Below are 20,159 nucleotides of genomic sequence, written 5' to 3'. Positions count from 1 at the left end.
TAGCAGTGGTTAATGTAGGTTTGGGCATTGCATTTTTATATTCAATGGTATCCCGTAGGCCGTACACGTATTTAGACAGATTTGGCTTAGAAAGTGAGAAATCAATCCATCAAGGCATCAACAAATGTATCTATGTAGCATGTACAGTTTATTACATGTTTGTCTTCCTTTGATTTCATAAGTAGGTCACAACAAAAAACAACATATTGTAACGTTGAAAAAGTCGTCAACCCATTCAATATATTGTATAGGAAATTATTCACTATAGTCAATATTCAGAATTATTTTGAATAAATACGAAGTACGATTTGCCAGTTGCCACTGATTACCGACGGGGCGTGCGTCACTGCGTCAAATACTCCAATACAACTGATTCTATTCAAACATATTCTGAATGACGTCACTGCAGTCCAATACGGCAATACGTAACGTCCCCACGTCATAGTATTATATTGTATTATAGATAATTAATAAGAAAAAATAATAAGGTTGGGCCATTGACGTCGCATTATTATTAGGTATTTATTATAATTTATTAGTTTATTACCATTTGAACAAACTCATTAGTTATTCTAATAATCTGATGTAAGTAGGTACCTATATTACTTGTCGAATCGGCGGTATTCTACCAAAAAGTCCAACGAAAAAAAGACCGATAGTAAAATCCAATGTTTATTTATATAATTACGCAGGTATAATTATTATTTTTAATAAACACGTCATGTACAAATTACAATTTAACTTGTATTTTACTTTGTTTAAGTACTTAAACATAATAATCATTAATCGTATAAAAATCATTCAACAATTACATAAGTTCGTATGAATAATTATTATGAACAATTTACAGCGCAGGTATATAGACGTATATACGTATAATATTATACTAGTTGTATAGTATCGTTGTATAGTATATTATATTTACAGAAATATAGCGTATAAACTATAAAGTATAAGTTACCTCTGTTAATTAGAAAAATAACAATCATCTGAAGTAGAGCTAAATTAGGTATATTAAAAAATTTTTACTTCAAAAGATACAACATTTGTTTGGTTTTTTCGAATGTTTTATTATATTTAATTTTTATTTATTTTTGGATTTCAAAGTAATTTGTAATTTATATTTATAAAATAATGAACTGTTATATATCAAGTGTCAAAGGTTGCTGAAGTAGGTAGACGAGACAACTATCCAATTCGAAGACGAATTGGTTTATTATTTATTAAAAATAACTTATGTATAAATCCTTGATGTGTGTTTGTGTGTGTGAAGAAGGGAGTGAAAAACATGTGCAAAGGCGAAAATTTGTTAATACCCAGGAGCGATGAAAAACTTTGTTACGGCTCTCTGATTCTTTGTGTTCAAACGTGTAACGTTGTGTCTATTAATTGTACCTAAAAGAGTTGGAACAATTTGTCTAAACGGCACAGGGGCGTAATTAAGGGGGGATGAGGGGGATAGACCCCCCCCCAGAGTCTTCATAATATTATATATTATATTATTAACTCACCAATGTACTTGAAAATTTAATATTTTGTGTGTAAAATATGTATATCCCCCCCCCCCCCCAGGACAAATTCCTAATTACGCCACTGAAACGGCAACCCTTACTGATCGTATTATTGATGTCACTCGTCATCGTCGTCAAAATATTTGTAAGTACCTATCCCAAGCACTATACACCGGGTTTTTTTTGTATTAAAATAATACTCAATACCTCCTCATCTGTATGAAGATATTATATTACTTTAGGTTTCAATGGTAAAAAAGAAGGTCAGGGAGGGATTCCCCTCATCACCGTAAATATGTCACTATGTGGCATGTTGCGTGTATGTCGGATATTATTTAACCGTAAATCCTACGACCTTTATAATATAAATATATTATAGGTACGTATTATGCATTTATGTATAAAATACGATTTATACACCGTGTGTCTGCAAAAACTGTAGATAAGTATTAATAGTAACTAACTGTAATTTTTTTTAAATATACTATTTTTATATGGCGATAGTTAATTAAGCTGAGAAATCATAATATTAGAACAAGACCTAGATGAAAATTAAAATTATTGAACATTTTTTTTGAAGTGAATCCAATCTCGTTAAGATTGGTATTCGTCTTTATGTGTTTATATCAAAAATATATTTAGAATTAAAAAAGTAAATCGTAAGAATATTCGATTTTAATATTTGTTTTTTTTTTTTTTTTAAATGTTTATTTGCTATACTTCTACTAATTGTATTATAATAGTATTAATTATAATCTGTAACCAATGGCTAACAACGAGAGCCAAAACTAAATTCATGTGTGAGCCACCCTTAGACCTATAAGGGTTGAACAAATAATCTATAAATATCCTCAGAGTCACAAGGAATCTATTGATAAAACTTTTATTGCAATTTGTCAAAAAAGTAATCCCCCCCCCAAAAAAAAATTCTGGATAAGCAACTGATGAGATATTATATATAAATACTAAATAGATTTCTATATATTATAGATGGAACACATGATTTGACATTCGTGTCATATAATACGAGACTTGCCTATTTGTATATTAAGTGTGATATGATATAAATGTGACCTACGTTTTTGTAGTCATTGACCATTGTTATTCATCGTACTATACGTTATCGTATCCTTTGTTATTGTTGGTAGTTTCATGTTTGGTACCTTCTACTATTATGTTCGATATTGAACGGGGAATCATATTCATGTTTAAATAATATAGAAGATATTGTACCTATGTCAACATACACATTTTCAAGTAGGAACTTACATTTTTAGCATTTAATGAGTATCCTGCGGCGATATAAACATATTTTTTTCATTCAAGAACTACCCTTTTTTACTGTAAATATTGACGCAACTTAATGGAAATTCAAACGATAGGTAAGTAGTTTCATAAAAATATATAAAATAAATAGGTATACCTATATGTAATATTTTAGTCTGGGCACTTTTTATTTTATTCGGACAATATTAAAAAAATTATACAGAATTGTAATAAATGTATATTAATTAGCCATTAAGTATTTAGATATGTATAGCTGGTACTTACTTATATAATTTTCAGATTATCAAAACCCCATATTACACATTATTTCCTGCTAAGGTAGGTATATACCATATACGATTATAAACGGTATGGTATTATCCTTGACCTTAGTATAGGTACTTTACCTATTTAATTTTTATATATCCCTATAGAATACTTAATAAGACCTGTGTCCCAGTGGCGGATCCAGTGCTTAATTTTTTTTTTGTTTGGGGGGGCAAAAGTACAAAATAATTTACAACATCTACACAATATCTCGCAAAATTTTAAATTTTATAGTTTATACAACAAATTCTAAATGACGCTCATTTTGATTAGTAAAACGGTCTATATGTCTTTTAAGTTTTAAGATCTATTTACATTTAATTCCTGATTTAAGCCAGTAACCACTTCAAACTGCATTATTGTGAAAAAAACACAGTGTAAGACATATGGAAACTACGGATATTGGAGGGGGATGGAAAATGCCCCCTTTGCCCCTCCGGATCCACCATTGATCTGTCCAGCTAAATAATATTTATTATACCATTATCATTGTATTTGTATTTTAAGAGGATGTCGGCGCACTATTCGTTTTCTCTCTCTAGCCCACGCGCAACATAGACAAAATGCATTTGCGCAGAATCGTTTTTTCTATGTTTTTAAGTAATCTTAGAGTAAAATCACGGTATTTATAAATACTTGGATATTTTAAGGTATATTATTTACTGTTCGATATAATCTCGTTTTTTATTGTTTAAGCAAATGATTTTTATTTGTAAATTGTTGATCCACCTACATTTTAAATAAAATTCAAACCAGTAATTTTTGGGATAAATAGTTTCTATCGTGTCTGAAATAGGAGTAAGTTAGGAGATTTTTTATACGACATAACAAATTTTAGTATTTTAAAACATGGTCTAAATAAATTTCAAAAACCAGTATATTAAATAAACACATAATACAGCGTACAATTAGTGGGGGGGGGGGCATTGAATCACTATATATGTATTTTATTATATATTATAATATATATATATTGTACAGTGCACACGACTGTTTGTTTTTCTATTTTTTTTTTTATTGTTTTTCCATATAGCCTATAGGTAGGTAGGTACTATAATGTACTCCTATGGTACAACGCGACTGTGACAATAGGGACCTGACACGCAATATGTCGTTTGAAAATTACTCGTGTGTTGGTACATTATAGTATTATACCTTATTATGTAGATTTATTTGCGAGAACTTCAAATTGCCAGCGAGTACAATATAATATGTAGTATTATTATGTCATATTATGTGTTTATATAAGTGTTCATATTTCATAATATACACATGCAAACAATTGCCATGTAAAGTCTACTTACAATATTATAATTTATACAAGTACAATAATAGGTAGCTATATAATATAGGTATATAATATACATATACGGAGTGATCCATTTAACGTGACTCTCAATATTTCAAAAAAATACTAATGTTTTTGAAAATATTATTTTTATATAATTTTAAGTCATTAAAAAATAGAATTTTTGGTAAAAATTATAATTTTTTATTTTTTAAAAGTTTTTTTGAATGACAACATACATCTTTAATTCATTTTCCTAAGCACAATATTATTTTGACTTTTGGGTATTAAAAAAATACTGTGGATTTTCACTCAAAAGTCTTATTTAATTACTCTATTAACAATAAATTTAAAGGCGCCTTGTATAACAATGTTTGTAAAGTTTTATGACCGAGCAAAAAATTAGATATTTACTGACAATAATTTTAAAAAAAAGTTTTTGAAAACTACTTGGAATTTTTAAGTATAGTCACTTTCTTACCGGAATAGCTGCAGTAGAAAATCGACAAAATAAACACTTCTCTATTAACTATTAAGTCAATACGTTTATCGCTCCGCTCAGTTAAGCAATCGTTATATTAGCCAACCAAGGCGACATAGACACTGTGGAATCCAAGATAATTATTTATTTCGGGGAATCAATAGGAAACTACTTAAACATAATTCCCCGGCATGACGTCGTCGGTTCAAAAATAAAAAAAGGTAAATATTTGCTAAGCCATTGGTCGGGTGACAACAATTTGGGTGACGATTTTTCTGTCGCATTATAGTGTCTTTAAAGTCTAAACAAAATAATATATGAAAAAATATGATATTTTTATTAAACGTTATCAATAATATTATGTATTATGATCCCAATGGCAAGGCATTTTAAATAGGCAACCTAGCATATGTAACTGGATCATGTTATGCAGGTATAATATGACCGTGCTTGTGACATCAGCCGCCAAGGACGAGTAATTTATTGATGAAACCTTGGTATCAAAACTATCGACTTTCGACGTTCGTTTGAAATCGAAAGTGGAAATCGTAAAGTGTTTTTATGACTATTTTTAACGTCGATTTTATACACTTTTACACTATTTTTACGTTTTTGCACACTGTTATTTAGGATAACTAGTGTTATTAGTCCACAAATTCGCTAAACTAGACCGGTTTAAAATTATCCTACCTACATGATTAGTGGTCTATAAATTTTATTATTATACATTAAATTGTTAAAACATTATTGAAGTTTTGTATTATTATTATTATTATTATTTAGTCTATAATACCATAGATCTATAATTAACTAATGTACAGCGCTTAGAGAGAGAGAAGTCAGGGGTATGATACTATGATATAGAGTGAGCCGTGAGCGAGAAAAGAAACAATGTAGAAAAATGTATACAGTTCCTTATGCAGTGCTCCTTATTCATGCTACTTTATGACATAAGTTTATGTTCTTTCTCTCTCAAGTTTCAGTTATATGGTTATACGATCGCCTTAGCATTGATGGCAGGACGGAGTGGAATGCGCGGCTGTCCATTAGTTTATAGGTCTATACAGTAAACACTAATTTGTATAATAATATCGAAATGTCATATAATTATTATTTATATATGTAGCTTGGCTGTTGTCTTATTTTTTGTTGAATAATGTATTCCTACATTTTGTTAAGGGCTATTGCCCGTTAATTACACGTAAATTATTTCCATAGGCGGAAATCCATTACAATTTCAGGGGAGGCTTAGATTGTTAACATTAATGTTAGCGAGGGGTTTCAATCCTACAAAACTAAAAAAGGAGGGGGCTTGACGGACTTTTTTTCCGCCAATGAATTATTTATTTTTCAAAGCTAGGTACACTGAGACCGATTGGCACATGGACTGAGGTATCTACACTAAAACTGAGATACACTGAAACCGAGACACACCAATATTAAAACGTTTAATTTTATATTTGTTCATTTTTTCCCGGGTTTTACATCTATATAGGTAACATCAAAGGTCTAAAACGAATGAACCTTATGCAAATCCAGTTTTTGACCGATTTTTCATAACATTTTCTTCAATAGGTTCAACTGGATCCGTCGTGTCATGACTTCATGAGCTATTTTTTATTACTTACTTTTTACTTTTAAATTTATACATATTGAATATAGTTGACGCACGAAAATCTATTATTATTTTATTTATATATTGTTGCCATTGGTTACAGAAAATAAAACATTAAGTAATTATGATCGCATAAAATATCAGCGCCGTTTACGTTTAACAGATTTTAAGATGGGTTTAATTATATGGGAATTTAATTTGTTACAGGCAACGCCCAAAGTTCAATCGAAGCATTATTTCAACTCTTTATCGTGTACACAGACACACAAAAAAAACACACATCATTGTAAAATCAATACATTCATCGCTACGCTCAGATTCTAAAACATGAAACATATCACATAAAATGTACAAAAAGTATATAAACAGTCTGAGCTTGTCTCACTAAAATACGGGACAATTAGTGTAAAGTACTAAAGTATACATCTTATATTCAAATATCCTGTTCGAATCCAGAGTCAGGGGACTGTGCCACTGTGGGACAACTATTTTTAAGTACAACAATTATTATTGAAAACATTGAATACATTTTCTATAGTAATATGTATTATACAATAGATACAATTCAAACAGCATTTTCTAATACAATTTTAATATTTTTTTTTCTTAACTTGATCTGGGTAAATGTTTCAATGACAAAATATTTTATTGTTTCAACATTTGAAGTGCAGCAAACGTAATTCATTACATAATGAATAATGATCTAAGATGAATATGCCGACGGTCCTCAGTCCGCACTGATAACATGTTATCAACGTAATGTTTGTGTATAATTTCGTAATTTCGTAATAATAACAAAATATATTGTTTATATTATTGATACACTTATATATCGTTGTTTACATAGATAGGAGTATAGGTCATAGTACACAGGTACTTCGTACATAATATTTAATTATTAAATAATAATTTATATTGTGGTCATCAGTCAACGCAACTCAAGAATTTCCATTGTCGACGTCAGTCTGTACTCACCGTCACTTGTCACGTGCCGCACATAGGTATGCCGTCTGCAGCTCTGCCTATGTCTCCGTAAAAATTCAAATTAATATCAATAGAGATGTCGCCGGAAGACAGTGCTGTGGCCGGCCACCTGTTGCCGCTTTGCTGACATTTTCATCGTCCCGTTATTCTCACCTCAAATTTCTAGGCAAAGTGCAACACTCACTTGACTTCTCATCCCAACACTGTCGTCGCCCACGGCTTGACCGTCGCACCAGTTTTCCGATAACACCAAATCGAAAATGGCTTGCTTCGGATTCGACCGTGACGCGCCCGAAGTGCCTGGTCAAATCCGTGTCCGGGGATGTACGGACATTGTATGGCTGTGCGCATTTTTGATTCTCTGGTGTCTGATGGTAGGTAGACAAAAATTGGTTAATGATTTTTTTTTTTTTTACCCGGCTAAGTTATAATTTTAGTTAATATGCATTAATAACAAAAAGTTCAAAGTTAAAATAATTTTTGGTGAATTTAGTTAAGTGGATGTCAGTGCACCATTTATTTTCTCACTCACACCCACGTACAACATAGACAATTTGTCACAATTTGACTAGAACCAACCCTGTGTTGTTGCTTTAAATATTAGAGTGAATTCTCTTATCAAACTTAAAGCTAAGAATATTACTTGTGCCCCTATGTTAGTTTTTTCATGATATTTTAATTTGTAACAATTTACACGCTCATAACATACATAAAAATTAAACTATCATAAAATAATAGCCAACGTAGAGCTATGGTAATGTTTTTAACTTAAAGTTTGATATTAGGCTCTAATATTAAAAGTATTAATATTAATATACTAATATTAATATATTCACTCTAATATTAAAAGTATTAACACAGGGTTAGTTCTGCTAAACATAAATTTGATGTACTGTGCTTGGTGTGAGGCCAGAGAAAGAGAAAAAAGATAGTGCGCTGACATCTTTTTAAGTTTATTTTAATTTTATTTATTAACATATTTTTAAACTTTTAATTAATTTAAAAAAAGTTAATTTTTTTTGTTATTTACTAGCCTACTTCATTATTTATAACCAACTTAAAAATATATATTGTTTAGACAGTATTTCTATATAGTACCTAATTCATTGAAGTTTTTTATCACTAAATAATAAAACAAAACCCAAGATATTTTTTGACGTAAAAACTAAATCGATAGTAATAAAATAAAATTGAATACAAAAAAATAAGTTCAAATGAAAATGTATTTAGTTGATTTCATGTCACCTTAATAAAAACGGTTTAGTTAAAATTTAATTTTTAAGTTCGGTAACTTAACTTTTTAATTTGTTGATACCAAGGCGCCCAGCTTTTCTTTACACCTATTAAATATTAATTGTATGAGTTGGTTCTTAATTTCATATTATAATTTTTTAGATATTTATAGCTGTGTTTGCTTTTATTTACGGCGATCCTCTGCGTCTGATCAATGGCCATGACAGTTTTGGAAATACTTGCGGTTCTTCTGGTAATTCCAAAATGGGCAAACTTTCCAACTTGGATACTACTGATAAAAAGTAAATTTAAAAATCATTACCTTCAATTGACATATATAAACAAACTCAACAAATGCAATTTACTGTTGGCTCTTAGGTTCCTATTCTATTTAGATCCAGCAAACATTGAACATAGTATGCAAATATGTGTTAAACAATGTCCAGACAGTAATATATTAACTTTAGAAGATGTTCAGAATTTTTATAATCGAACAGAATCGTTACTTTGCAGGTAATACTCTTAAAATTAATTGTATATTTCTAATTAAAATTATACTCCTATTATTTTTGTATACTAATAATAGGGTTTTTAATATAATTTTCCATAGCTATAATTTTGATTTGAACAATTTCACTACCGATGAAGAGCTTTACAAATCTACTATTTTCACTACATCTTTGGGGCCTTGTCCCCCATTTCCAGTATACAAAAGTCATCATGTGATGAATAGGTGTGTTCCTGAAGAATTGAACAATCAAACTTTGCCTTTGATTTATAACATTTATGGTATGATGAATGATTGGGATTTCACAGAAGAAATATTGAACGATTTGTACAAAACTTGGCCACAAATGTTGTATTACACAATATTAGCTTTTGGTAAGAATATGCGAAACAATTATTGCAGTTTATAGTACAACAAGGTATCCTAACTGATGTAACCTTGCCAGTTAAAGAATGACAAGTAGTCAGCTACACCGGCCAGCACCAGCTGCCTACTCATTAGATATTAGATGGTTGAGGGATAGGAAAATCTCTCCTAAAGGGAGAGGAAGAAACCCTTTATTCTCCTTAAATACCTATTAGGCTATAAATATGATATAAATTATACCATAATTGATAAACTTAAAATCATTATAACCCTAAAGTTAAGCGTTTGTGTTTAATTTTGACAGCAGCATTTTAAACACCCTAGGTCAGCGGTTCTCAACCTTTTATATCTGCGTACCACCTACAAAGTTTGAAAATTTTCATGTACTACTTGACCAATTAACATTATTTATTTGCTTATCAAAAATATATACTTTATTTTACATGTATGGAATTTTATTTTATCAGGAACTTCAAAATTATGACAATATAAGCATTTAATGCACAAAAAGAAAATTAAATATGTACAATTATTATTTACATCAAATAAATCAAATAATATTTAATGTGAATAATGTTCCATTCCAATTTTTTATAAAAGGAGATATTCTTCGGTACCACCTATGAGTTTTCTGCGTACCACAGGCTGAGAAACGCTGTCCTAGGTAATTACCTTTTTTTTTCTATTTATTTGAAGTAATCTACAATTAGTAGAGTGACAAGTAAGGATTATATGATAATAAGATTAAGGAAGATACCCAGTGGTAACACCCTATAAATTACCTAGGTTTTAAAAAAAAAAATAGCACTAATGTTATGCCAAATATTCAGTTTCATTATTTAAATGTATTTAATGATTTTTGATTTGTTTTGTTTACAGTATTGACATTTATCATAATTTTATTAATTCATTTACTTACAAAAGTTATAGCCTATATATTATTGATTGGTGTCAGCTTGATGGTACTAGGTAATATTTAATTATCTGATTATTTTACAGTGTATACTATGAAGACATTAACAATTATGTTTTAAAACATGAATTTTTCAGTAAATGTGTTTTTACTTTGGTGGGAATATTTTACTTTGAAAAAGCGTCTGGACAACACTATTGAGGCACAAACATTAAGTGCTGATGCTTGCAATGAACACACCTTTCTAATACTTTCCATCCTATTTACGTTATTTTCGGTAAATTGAATTGGTGTTTAAGACTTAATTGTTTCTAAATAATTTTTTTAATTACAGGTTATTATACTTATGTTGGTTTTGGCTATGCGTAAGCGATTGAATTTTTTGTCCACTTTGTTTCACGAGTCGGCCGATTGTCTATCTAAACTTCCAGCCTTATATTGGCAACCTATTTGTACATTTTCTGTGCTGATTTGTTTGTATGCATTTTGGACTGCTGTAATCCTTCATCTAGCTACAGCAAGTAAGTTAAGTTTAGTTAAAGTTTTCAGTTTAATGATGATTGGTTTATGACAAATAAATAAATTGTTACAGATTATCCTGGTACAAAATCACTACAATTAGTAACTGATTTTGTAGAGAAAAACATGAAAACTAATGATTCATCGAGTCTTGAAAAGTCAGAGAAACATATTTTGCCATTCATCAATGGTGTGTTTTATTTTATATTTATGTTATTGGTTTCTTATTAGTTATTATCAATCATTGTTTTTCAGCTGTTGAGTTTAAAGATGCTACTTGGGTACGTTATATGTGGTGGGTATATATAATTGGCCTAATATGGTCTTCAGAATTTATATTAGCATGTCAACATATGATTATTTCTGGAGCAGTAGCAAAATGGTATTTCACCAAGTGCGTAATCCATCTATGAAATTTTGTAATTTGTTAATTTTACTTAAATTGTTCTATTTTTCAGCGGCAAAAATAAAAAATCTGTTGTTTTTTCTTCAATGTATAACCTGGCATTCTACCATTTGGGTTCTATAGCACTTGGATCTCTGTTAATTATTCTGTTTAAGATTCCCAGGCTTGTATTGACGACATGTCATTCTAAGTAATTCAAACATTTTCATTGTTTTTGTATTGGAATTGTATATAATGAAATCAATTTACCTTTTCAGGAGCAATACTACGTCAACAAATAACCGATGTCTAAAAAAAACATGCACTTGTTGTTCATATTCGTTTGATAATTTTTTCAAATACATCAATCATAATGCTTATACTATAGTATCAATGGAAGGCATTGGATTTTGTTTAGCTGCTTCGAGGGTACCTATATTATTATAATGTTAATTATATAAATATAATGAAAAACGTTAAATGATTTTTATTCTTTTCAGGCTTGGCATGTTATTGTTGGTAACGCTTTGAGATTGGGTTCCATAAACAGTATAGGCGACTTCATATTATTCCTGGCTAAGTGTTTGGTCACTCTGATTATTGGTTCTCTAGCATTGTTCACTCTACGATCAAACTTGGAATTGCATTTTCATGCAATACCAATCATCATTATATGTATATTTGCATTTTTCGTTGCTCACAGTGTCATTTCATTACACGAGGTAATGTCATTTAACATTTCGTTAATTTAGTTTTTCAGCGCAATAAATGATGAAGTACATTTTTTGAATTTTGTCTTTTTACCATTAGTATAATATTCTGTAAAATGTAACTACCTACATTAATTAACGTAATTTCATAGTGATAGTAAATTTATATATATTTAAGATAATTTTATTGTTTTACATTTTACAGGTGGTAATCGATACATTATTTTTGTGTGTATGCGAAGACAAAAATATTAATGGAGAAATGTGGCACAAGAGTCCAATAATAAAACTATCCAAGTCTAAAAATCCAATTGTAAAAAATTCTACCAATACACAAATTGTGAAAACCAGCACATGAGGTTGTTTTAATTTTTAAGCAGTATCAACTTTTTCCTAAGATTCTTGGTTCTTTGTTTCTTTTATAGTCAATATAATTGTTTTCAAAATACTTATTTTATACAAGCTGACATACTTATTTATTAACTTACATTAAGTTGCTTACATTTCTAATGAGCACTGTGCAATATGTAAATCCTATTTTTTTTTAAAAAACTGACGCATTTAAGCTTCATTTGATACTTTTACGATGGGCCATTATTTATACATTTGTTGAAACTTGACATTTTATTTTATTTTATAGTACTTATATATTTATGTGTTTAGACTTTGTATATTTAATTTAAATGTTTGTATGGAATGGACAATGTTTATAAATATTTATTCACATGTTATTTTATATATTTTTATGTTTTAATTGATTCATACTGCTTTTATTTTTATGAAATATATATTTAAATATTTTATTCAAATAACAATTGTGGAAATAATATAATATATTAATGTATATTTGTACCATTATTTTAGAATGTACTGAAATGAGCTTTTAAAAAAATAATACAAGAACATGATTAATTATAAAATGTTGCTTAAGCTTTTAAAGAAAAATTATTATAGTTTTGTAATCTGTATTATACATATAATTGGAAGTCTAATTGAATATCTGAATAATTCAATTATATTGTAAAATAAGAACAGCTCTCCTCTTATAGTAAGCTGTCTTCAGTCTTCAAATATAATTTTTAAAATCATTGTCAACGGTATTACGATTTACATAAATACAAAATACGATTCGTAGAATATGAGTAAAGACCACAAATTAAGGTATATCTTAAATCGTGGTAAAGACGGCATTAATTGTAGGAACTACTGAACTATATTATACCAGGAACTACTGAACTATATTATACCTACCTCAACTACTATGGGCACGTCAAAAAGTAAAAAAAAGTAGGAATAAAATATAGATAATAACATAGATCTTTATTATCTATGGTAAAAACACCGCGGTCCGCAATAAATTGATAACAGCCACAAACGTCTACTAACCGTGATAACAACTAAACAATTTTTAAATCTTGCCGGACTCATTAAGGGTTAGGTGATAATTTGAATATAAATAAAATATTATAGTATAGTTATATACGAATACAACACACTGTAGCCCGGCGTGTGGGTGCTTTTGGAGAAGTGTTGTTTCGAGTTACACCAGTGTTTTACGTGAGAATATTACAAATATGACTACGCGAATTTAGTCGTTGACGTGGAGAAATGTTCGCCACTCGATTGTTGCGGTCGCACCTGAAGCGGCGGTGTCGCGCCTACGGCCAGTCGCCGGCTTTTAAGAACGACGTGTTGGATAGAATCGTGTATAATTCAGTGTTGCAGGGTAAAAAGCCTGTAAAACACTGGTGCAGCGTTCGGGAGAAGCTTAAAAAACAAAGGTTTGAAGAGATGAAGTGTGATGTCGAGCCCGTGTCATTGCAATACTTGGATGGGTATACGGGAGCAGACGAAACCGCAGAACACAGTGCGGCAGAAGTGTCTATGGACAGACCGCACAATTTTCCGTACAGTATTGTTAGTAAAATTGTCAGCGACAAGTATGTCAGCAAACAGACCGAAGACAATGAAGATAATGAAATAAATTATGATTGTAAGTGTCACCTTCATTATGACGTAGCGTTATTATTTTTTTTCGATTATTTTACTTGGACATTGCGTTATTGTAAATTGTGTGTCTCAACTTTTAGATGAGCTGAACGAGTTGATGACAAAGAACTGGTTGAGCGATTATGAGTGTTATGAAGAGAGAAATCTAGAGGAGGAAAACAGTATTCCTTCATGGACTTCGGAGTACGGTACACCTGATCCATCCATACTAATTAGCAACGTACCGTGTGGTGGCTGTGGAGCGTTGTTACATTGTCAGAACTCATCGATACCTGGCTATTTGCCCAGCGAGTTATTTTGTCACTGTGGACCTGAAGATCTCCGAACCATGATATGCCAACGATGTCATTTCATACAGAAATATAACACAGCTCTAGCTGTACAAGTCGACCCTGTTGAATACCCAAAGCTATTGTATCCTATCAAAAAGAAACGAGCACTAATTATTCTTATGGTGGATTTGACAGATTTTCCTTGCAGTATTTGGCCAAATTTAATGGAGTGTATTGGTATTAATAAGCCAGTAGTTGTTGTAGGTAATAAATTAGATTTGTTACCTGGTGATTTCCCTGGATGGGTTGAACATGCAAAGAAATCATTGGTTCAAAGCATTCCGAAAGATATTAATATTAAACACGTAACTGTTGTTAGTGCAAAAACAGGATTTGGCATTGAAGAATTAATCAATAAATTACATTCACTTTGGCAAACTAAAGGCGATGTTTATTTGATCGGGTGTACTAATGTGGGAAAATCAACAATGTTTAATACCTTGTTGCAATCAGATTATTGTAAAGTAAAAGCTGTAGATTTGGTACAAAGAGCAACTACGTCACCCTGGCCTGGAACTACACTGAATCTACTTAAGGTATGATTAGCTAATTGACTAAATTTATTTTTGTACTAATACTATTTATTTTGAAGTTTCCAATAATGCGACCATCTAATTGGAGATTGTACATGAGGACTCAACGTCTTCAATATGAAAGAAAAGAAAGGATTTTAGAACAACAATTAGATGCAGACCAAAGACGATCATTAAAATTGAAAATTAATGATTTACCTTCAATTATTGGTTAGTAAATAATAAATTGCTTTTTTGATTATTGCATATTGTAAAATTTAATAAAAATTATACTTCAGGTCAAATCGGTCTTACTTTTCATAAACAATCAAGTATTGATGATATCGTAAGACAAAATGAAACGGATCCATTTACTACAAACGCAGTTAAAGTTAATACAAGCCGCGTAACCAGTAGCACTTTGGGTTTTGATGAAAATGATCCACAATTCAAAAACAGTAAATTTATGTACGATACACCAGGTGTTGTTCATCCAGATCAATCTATTAATTTATTGACTACCGAAGAGCTAATGATGACTCTGCCAACTACGGTTATGAAACCAAGAACATTCAGCTTAAGACCCCTGCAAACACTGTTTGTTGGTGGTCTTGGTAGAATTGACTGTTTGAAAACAGGAGCTAAATTTGTTCGTTTTACCGTCTTCAGTGCTCATACACTTCCAATCACTGTTTGTAATACAGAGGACGCTGATGTGGTGTATGAGAAACTTTTAGGTACACATTTATTAGCAGTTCCATGTGGTAGTATTGAAAGGCTGTCCAAGTGGCCAGGGCTAAGTAGTTACAAGAACCCAATTCAATTGACTGGTATAAATGAAAAAACTAGTTGTGCCGATATTGTTTTGTCATCTGCAGGTGAGTAATAAAATAACTATTTTTATTGTACTCATCATAGGCGGAACTAGGGCCGGGGTCAACTGGGCCTTGGCCCAGGCTAATCGCGCCCTGTAATAATATACACAGTAGTCAGTATGTACTGGTACTACTATACGTCTATACGTAATATATTAAATGGATATAATCCACAATGCCCCGCTTGCCCCCTCCCTAAGGTATACTATGCCATGCCAATGCCAGTTGTGGTTAGGTATTTTAAATATTGAAACAAAACATAAAACTTTAAACACTGTAATATTATGTCAGTTCCACTATTGTCTTCAGAATTGTATAAATTATTATATGTTATACCTACGCTTTACTGTATTCCATTAATAAACATAAATTATTGTCAACATGAACTGAACATTATATATTATACTACGATATACTTATATAATTATTACCTGAATTTTTATATAAAAATCATAGAAATTAGTTTAAAAAAAAAGGTATCAATGAATTTTCCACCCCCTCCTCCTTACCATTTATAAGTCTACATGTCTGAATTGACTAGGAAAAGTGGCCCAGTCTAATAAAACTGTATAGTTCCGCCTATGGTACTCATAGTATTTATAGTTATTCATTTTAGCCTGTAGACGTCCAATAAGTTTATTAGTATCGTCCCATGCCGAGATATTATGTCATATGCAATAATAATAAAAATCAGTATCGTTTGTCCATAACATAATCTTTTTTTAAATGTAGATTAATCTACAGTAAGTAAACATAGTAATTATTGCTCTATACGTTGTAATATGTATATTGGCATTTTATAATATAAGATATTTTTTTATTTATTTCATGTCAACTTCATTCTATGGTTATTTTTCCTTGATGTAGTTTAAAGTTCACGGTAAAATGAATAATTTTTAAATCCTATAAATGGTGTTGGGTGACAATAGGTAACATGCTGATGAGATCGTTTTTCTTTTTGACATTGATGGGTAGATAAATTTGTTTTCATTGTTTGTGATTTTTGTCCTTGACTAAGCTGCTCTTTTCCTTTAATCAACATTTTAAAATTTCATGCCATTGTTTAATAAATTATTTAATTGAATAAATACAATTTTTTTATTTTTTCATTTCATTGTTAGTACATTTTACTGGTGGTCCAAATAGAAGTGTGGAAATTTATTATTTAAATGGGATCATTGTTACTATGAATATTCTTGAAAATTAATAATTAGTACTACGATGTTTAATGTTTGATTTAGATGAATAATTAAATTTGCAAATAGAATTATTTGCTACTAGGTGTAGGAGTTTAGATATTATATGATTAGTACCTATATTGTGAAATTGTTTTCTTAATAATATGTAAAATCATGATATTCACACAGTATCGTGTTTACGGTGGATATGGGTGTCATTTTTGTTGTATAAAATATAATCTTATAAAGCAATGAAAATATATTTACTACTCTATGAACTGAAAATAGTAGACAATTCATACCCCCCCCCCCGGGCCCTTATTAAAAAGCTGAGCACGCCACTGTACCCACAGCTCTAATATTATGAATTATATTTTGAATTTTGAATTAAAATGAATTAACATAAACAAATTTGAAATTTTCTTAATTACAATTAAACACAATATGATCTTTTTTTGTAAGAAGGAACTCATACTTTATTAATAATGTTAATTTAAATATATTGTTTATAACACCAACTATTGAGTATATTTTATTGTAGAATCTTAAATTATGTGTAGAAATATGGAATTAAGAATTTAGGGTATTTGTAGAGGGTGACACTAAATTGTTTATAAATCACTGAAATATAAATTATTTTTGGTCCCATCCTAGATGGTTAAAAAATATGTTTTGATATAAGTAGATCTTTTGAAAAATAATGATATTTTTTATAAATTTCAGGATATAAAATATAAATGCTCATAATATATTCAGATATATCTTAGTGTCTCACAAGAGTCACTGAGGTATAACTTCATTTGAGATGCATGTTTAGCGCTGCAGCTCAGTACTTGTAGCATATATTTCCTTGTTTAAATTTTTAACAACATACTTATAGTTTTGATAGTACAATTCAGCAACATAATATAAATATGTGTTTATTTTAGGATGGGTTGCCGTGACTCCATATGAAAATGACGTATGTTATGTACAAGCTTGGACACCTGAAAGTCGAGGCATTTATATTCGTACGCCACCATTATTAAGGTATGCAATTAATCGTCGAGGACCAAGAATAAAATTTACACCAACATATCATGCTAAGAAGGAGTAATTATGTTATGTCAATGTAATAATTATAAAAAAATACCCGGTGTTCATAACATACTTGTGAAAATATTATCATCTATAGTACATTGTTATATTTTTAATAGAAAATTATCATTTTATTTAATGGTTATTATTTTTGATACAATCTAAATTATTTTGATCCTACTCTTTAATCTATTTTTTTTAACCCATTAGCGCCAGAGTTTTTTTATTTACAATTATAATCAACATTTTGTTGAAAATGTATATATTATACCTCAAAAATGATTGTAATAAATCTATGTTGCCATATGGCAACGCACGGCGTTAATAGGTTAAATTATCGCTATCCTCTTTAAAAATTAATGTGTACAGTTAGGTAATTTTTGTTTGTTTTTTAAAAAGATATAGTTACAAGAATTAATATAATCGAGTTTATTTTATTAAATCACATTCAAAATAAAATTTCATTATTTCCACTTCCAAGTAAACTAAACAAACATCTTTTTATAATACTAATTCCTGGTTGCATGAAAGATTACTAAGCAATTAACAAATGAATAGTGTGCTAATAGTCCCTTAAACAGTATTTTAGTGGCCTATTAAATTAATCAATTTTTTATGGAACTCAGCTAGAAGATTTATGATTATATAACGAGTGACAAGTTTATTCTGAGATCAAGGCAAGGTTACTAAGAAAGTGAAAAATACACTTAGTGATAAAAAAAAGTCAGTTATAAATATTTATAACTATATTTATAAATATTATAAGTAATATGTATATTTTAATAATGAATTTATGTACAATTCAATTGTTTAACTTTTTAAGAGGATGTCAGTACTATTTGTTTTCTCTCTCTCTGAGCCATGCACTATATTTACTTAAATTTGCGTTCAGCATATCCAACCTTGTGCTGATAACTTTAGTATTAGAGTAAATTGACCAACTTATCCTTAAATTTAAAGTTAAGAACATATTAATTTGTATTTGTACATTGGATTTTTTATGATATTGCAATTTTAGAGTAAGATATGAGCAGTGGTGGTGTGAACTTTTTGCAAGTTAGACAAGACAATTTCACAGGTTGCATCACCCAATTATTTTATTTGCTTAGTAGTGGGTTTGCCCACATGATTTTAGTGTAAATTTCTTCTACTAAAAATTCTAATTATGCTTAAATAAAAATAATTATTATAATTAGATATATAAATACAGCTATTTAAGTATTAAATCTTAATCATTATTACCAAATATAAATTAAAATAATAGATATTTTAATAGCTTTTAACTATTAACATTCATTATATGTATATAATGTACATATATGTATAAATGTATAAATGTATAAATGTATAAATGTATAATCAATGGTATAATATATATACATTTTAATGTTAGAGCTAGAGTTATTCAGACAAAGTTGTAAAAGTTCTAACAAAAACTAGAAAAATTGAGTGAATATAAATCCACATTCACTTACATCTTACATGTTATATGTTATATTTGGAATATAATAAAGCTAAAATGCAATAACTATATGGTGAAATATAATATTCAACATTTAAGAATGTTGAGGGGGGCAAGTCTTGAATAATATTTCTCTTGGAAAGTTGAAATGAATTTTTAAATTGTTGAATTGAGCTCATCTTCTTAATTTTTCCCAATTCAAGCACTGTTGCCGTTGTATTATATTTGCTGTAGCAACTTCGCAAAACAACTAGGTAAGCAAGTGTAAAAAGTTGTATTTAAAACCTAAAGTTTTTACATTTTTAATATATATCTATGTATACATATACGGAGTCTTGTAAAGAATACTTTTATTTTGTATTCGGAATACTTATTTGAATAAATGAGTAGGTATTAAAGTATTCTGAATAGGTACGTATTTGAATACATTAAAAATAATAATATTCGAATACATTTTCGAGTATTCGAATATACCTATTCAGAATATATTTTTTCCACAGTAATATTTGTCGTTTTGGATTGGTATGAAATTAATGTGGGTTAATTTATATTTCATTCTAAGAGAAAAACTATTGTTTAACTTTATTAACTTATAAAGTGCCTAACT

General features: G+C 29.6%; 2 protein-coding genes across 3 annotated transcripts; both read left to right on the top strand.

The window, feature by feature from the left end:
* The first annotated feature begins 7,257 nt into the window (after positions 1-7,257).
* Positions 7,258-13,001, top strand: LOC132941734 (choline transporter-like 1). Of its 2 annotated transcripts, XM_061009882.1 has the most exons (14): positions 7,258-7,489; positions 7,547-7,846; positions 8,868-9,007; positions 9,084-9,218; positions 9,316-9,587; positions 10,459-10,548; positions 10,630-10,769; positions 10,827-11,013; positions 11,085-11,201; positions 11,267-11,405; positions 11,470-11,607; positions 11,675-11,825; positions 11,897-12,118; positions 12,312-13,001. In XM_061009882.1, exons 2-14 carry the CDS (start codon positions 7,733-7,735, stop codon positions 12,462-12,464), a joined length of 1,998 nt encoding a protein of 665 aa, XP_060865865.1. In that variant the 5' UTR covers positions 7,258-7,489; positions 7,547-7,732; the 3' UTR covers positions 12,465-13,001. The 2 variants fall into 2 exon arrangements, with proteins under 2 accessions (XP_060865865.1, XP_060865864.1); XM_061009881.1 differs by having other exon boundaries at positions 7,258-7,846.
* A 506-nt stretch (positions 13,002-13,507) lies between these two features.
* On the top strand, positions 13,508-18,224 carry LOC132941661 (nitric oxide-associated protein 1). Its single transcript, XM_061009805.1, has 5 exons — positions 13,508-14,099; positions 14,197-14,984; positions 15,041-15,191; positions 15,260-15,838; positions 17,943-18,224. The coding sequence occupies exons 1-5, from the start codon at positions 13,715-13,717 to the stop codon at positions 18,107-18,109; spliced, it is 2,070 nt and encodes a 689-aa protein (XP_060865788.1). The 5' UTR covers positions 13,508-13,714; the 3' UTR covers positions 18,110-18,224.
* The last annotated feature ends 1,935 nt before the right edge of the window (positions 18,225-20,159 follow it).

Source organism: Metopolophium dirhodum, chromosome 3 (assembly GCF_019925205.1).
Source record: "Metopolophium dirhodum isolate CAU chromosome 3, ASM1992520v1, whole genome shotgun sequence".
Taxonomy (NCBI): Eukaryota; Metazoa; Arthropoda; class Insecta; order Hemiptera; family Aphididae; genus Metopolophium; species Metopolophium dirhodum.
Note: the sequence above shows the minus strand (reverse complement) of the source record. Positions and strands in the feature narration are given on the sequence as shown.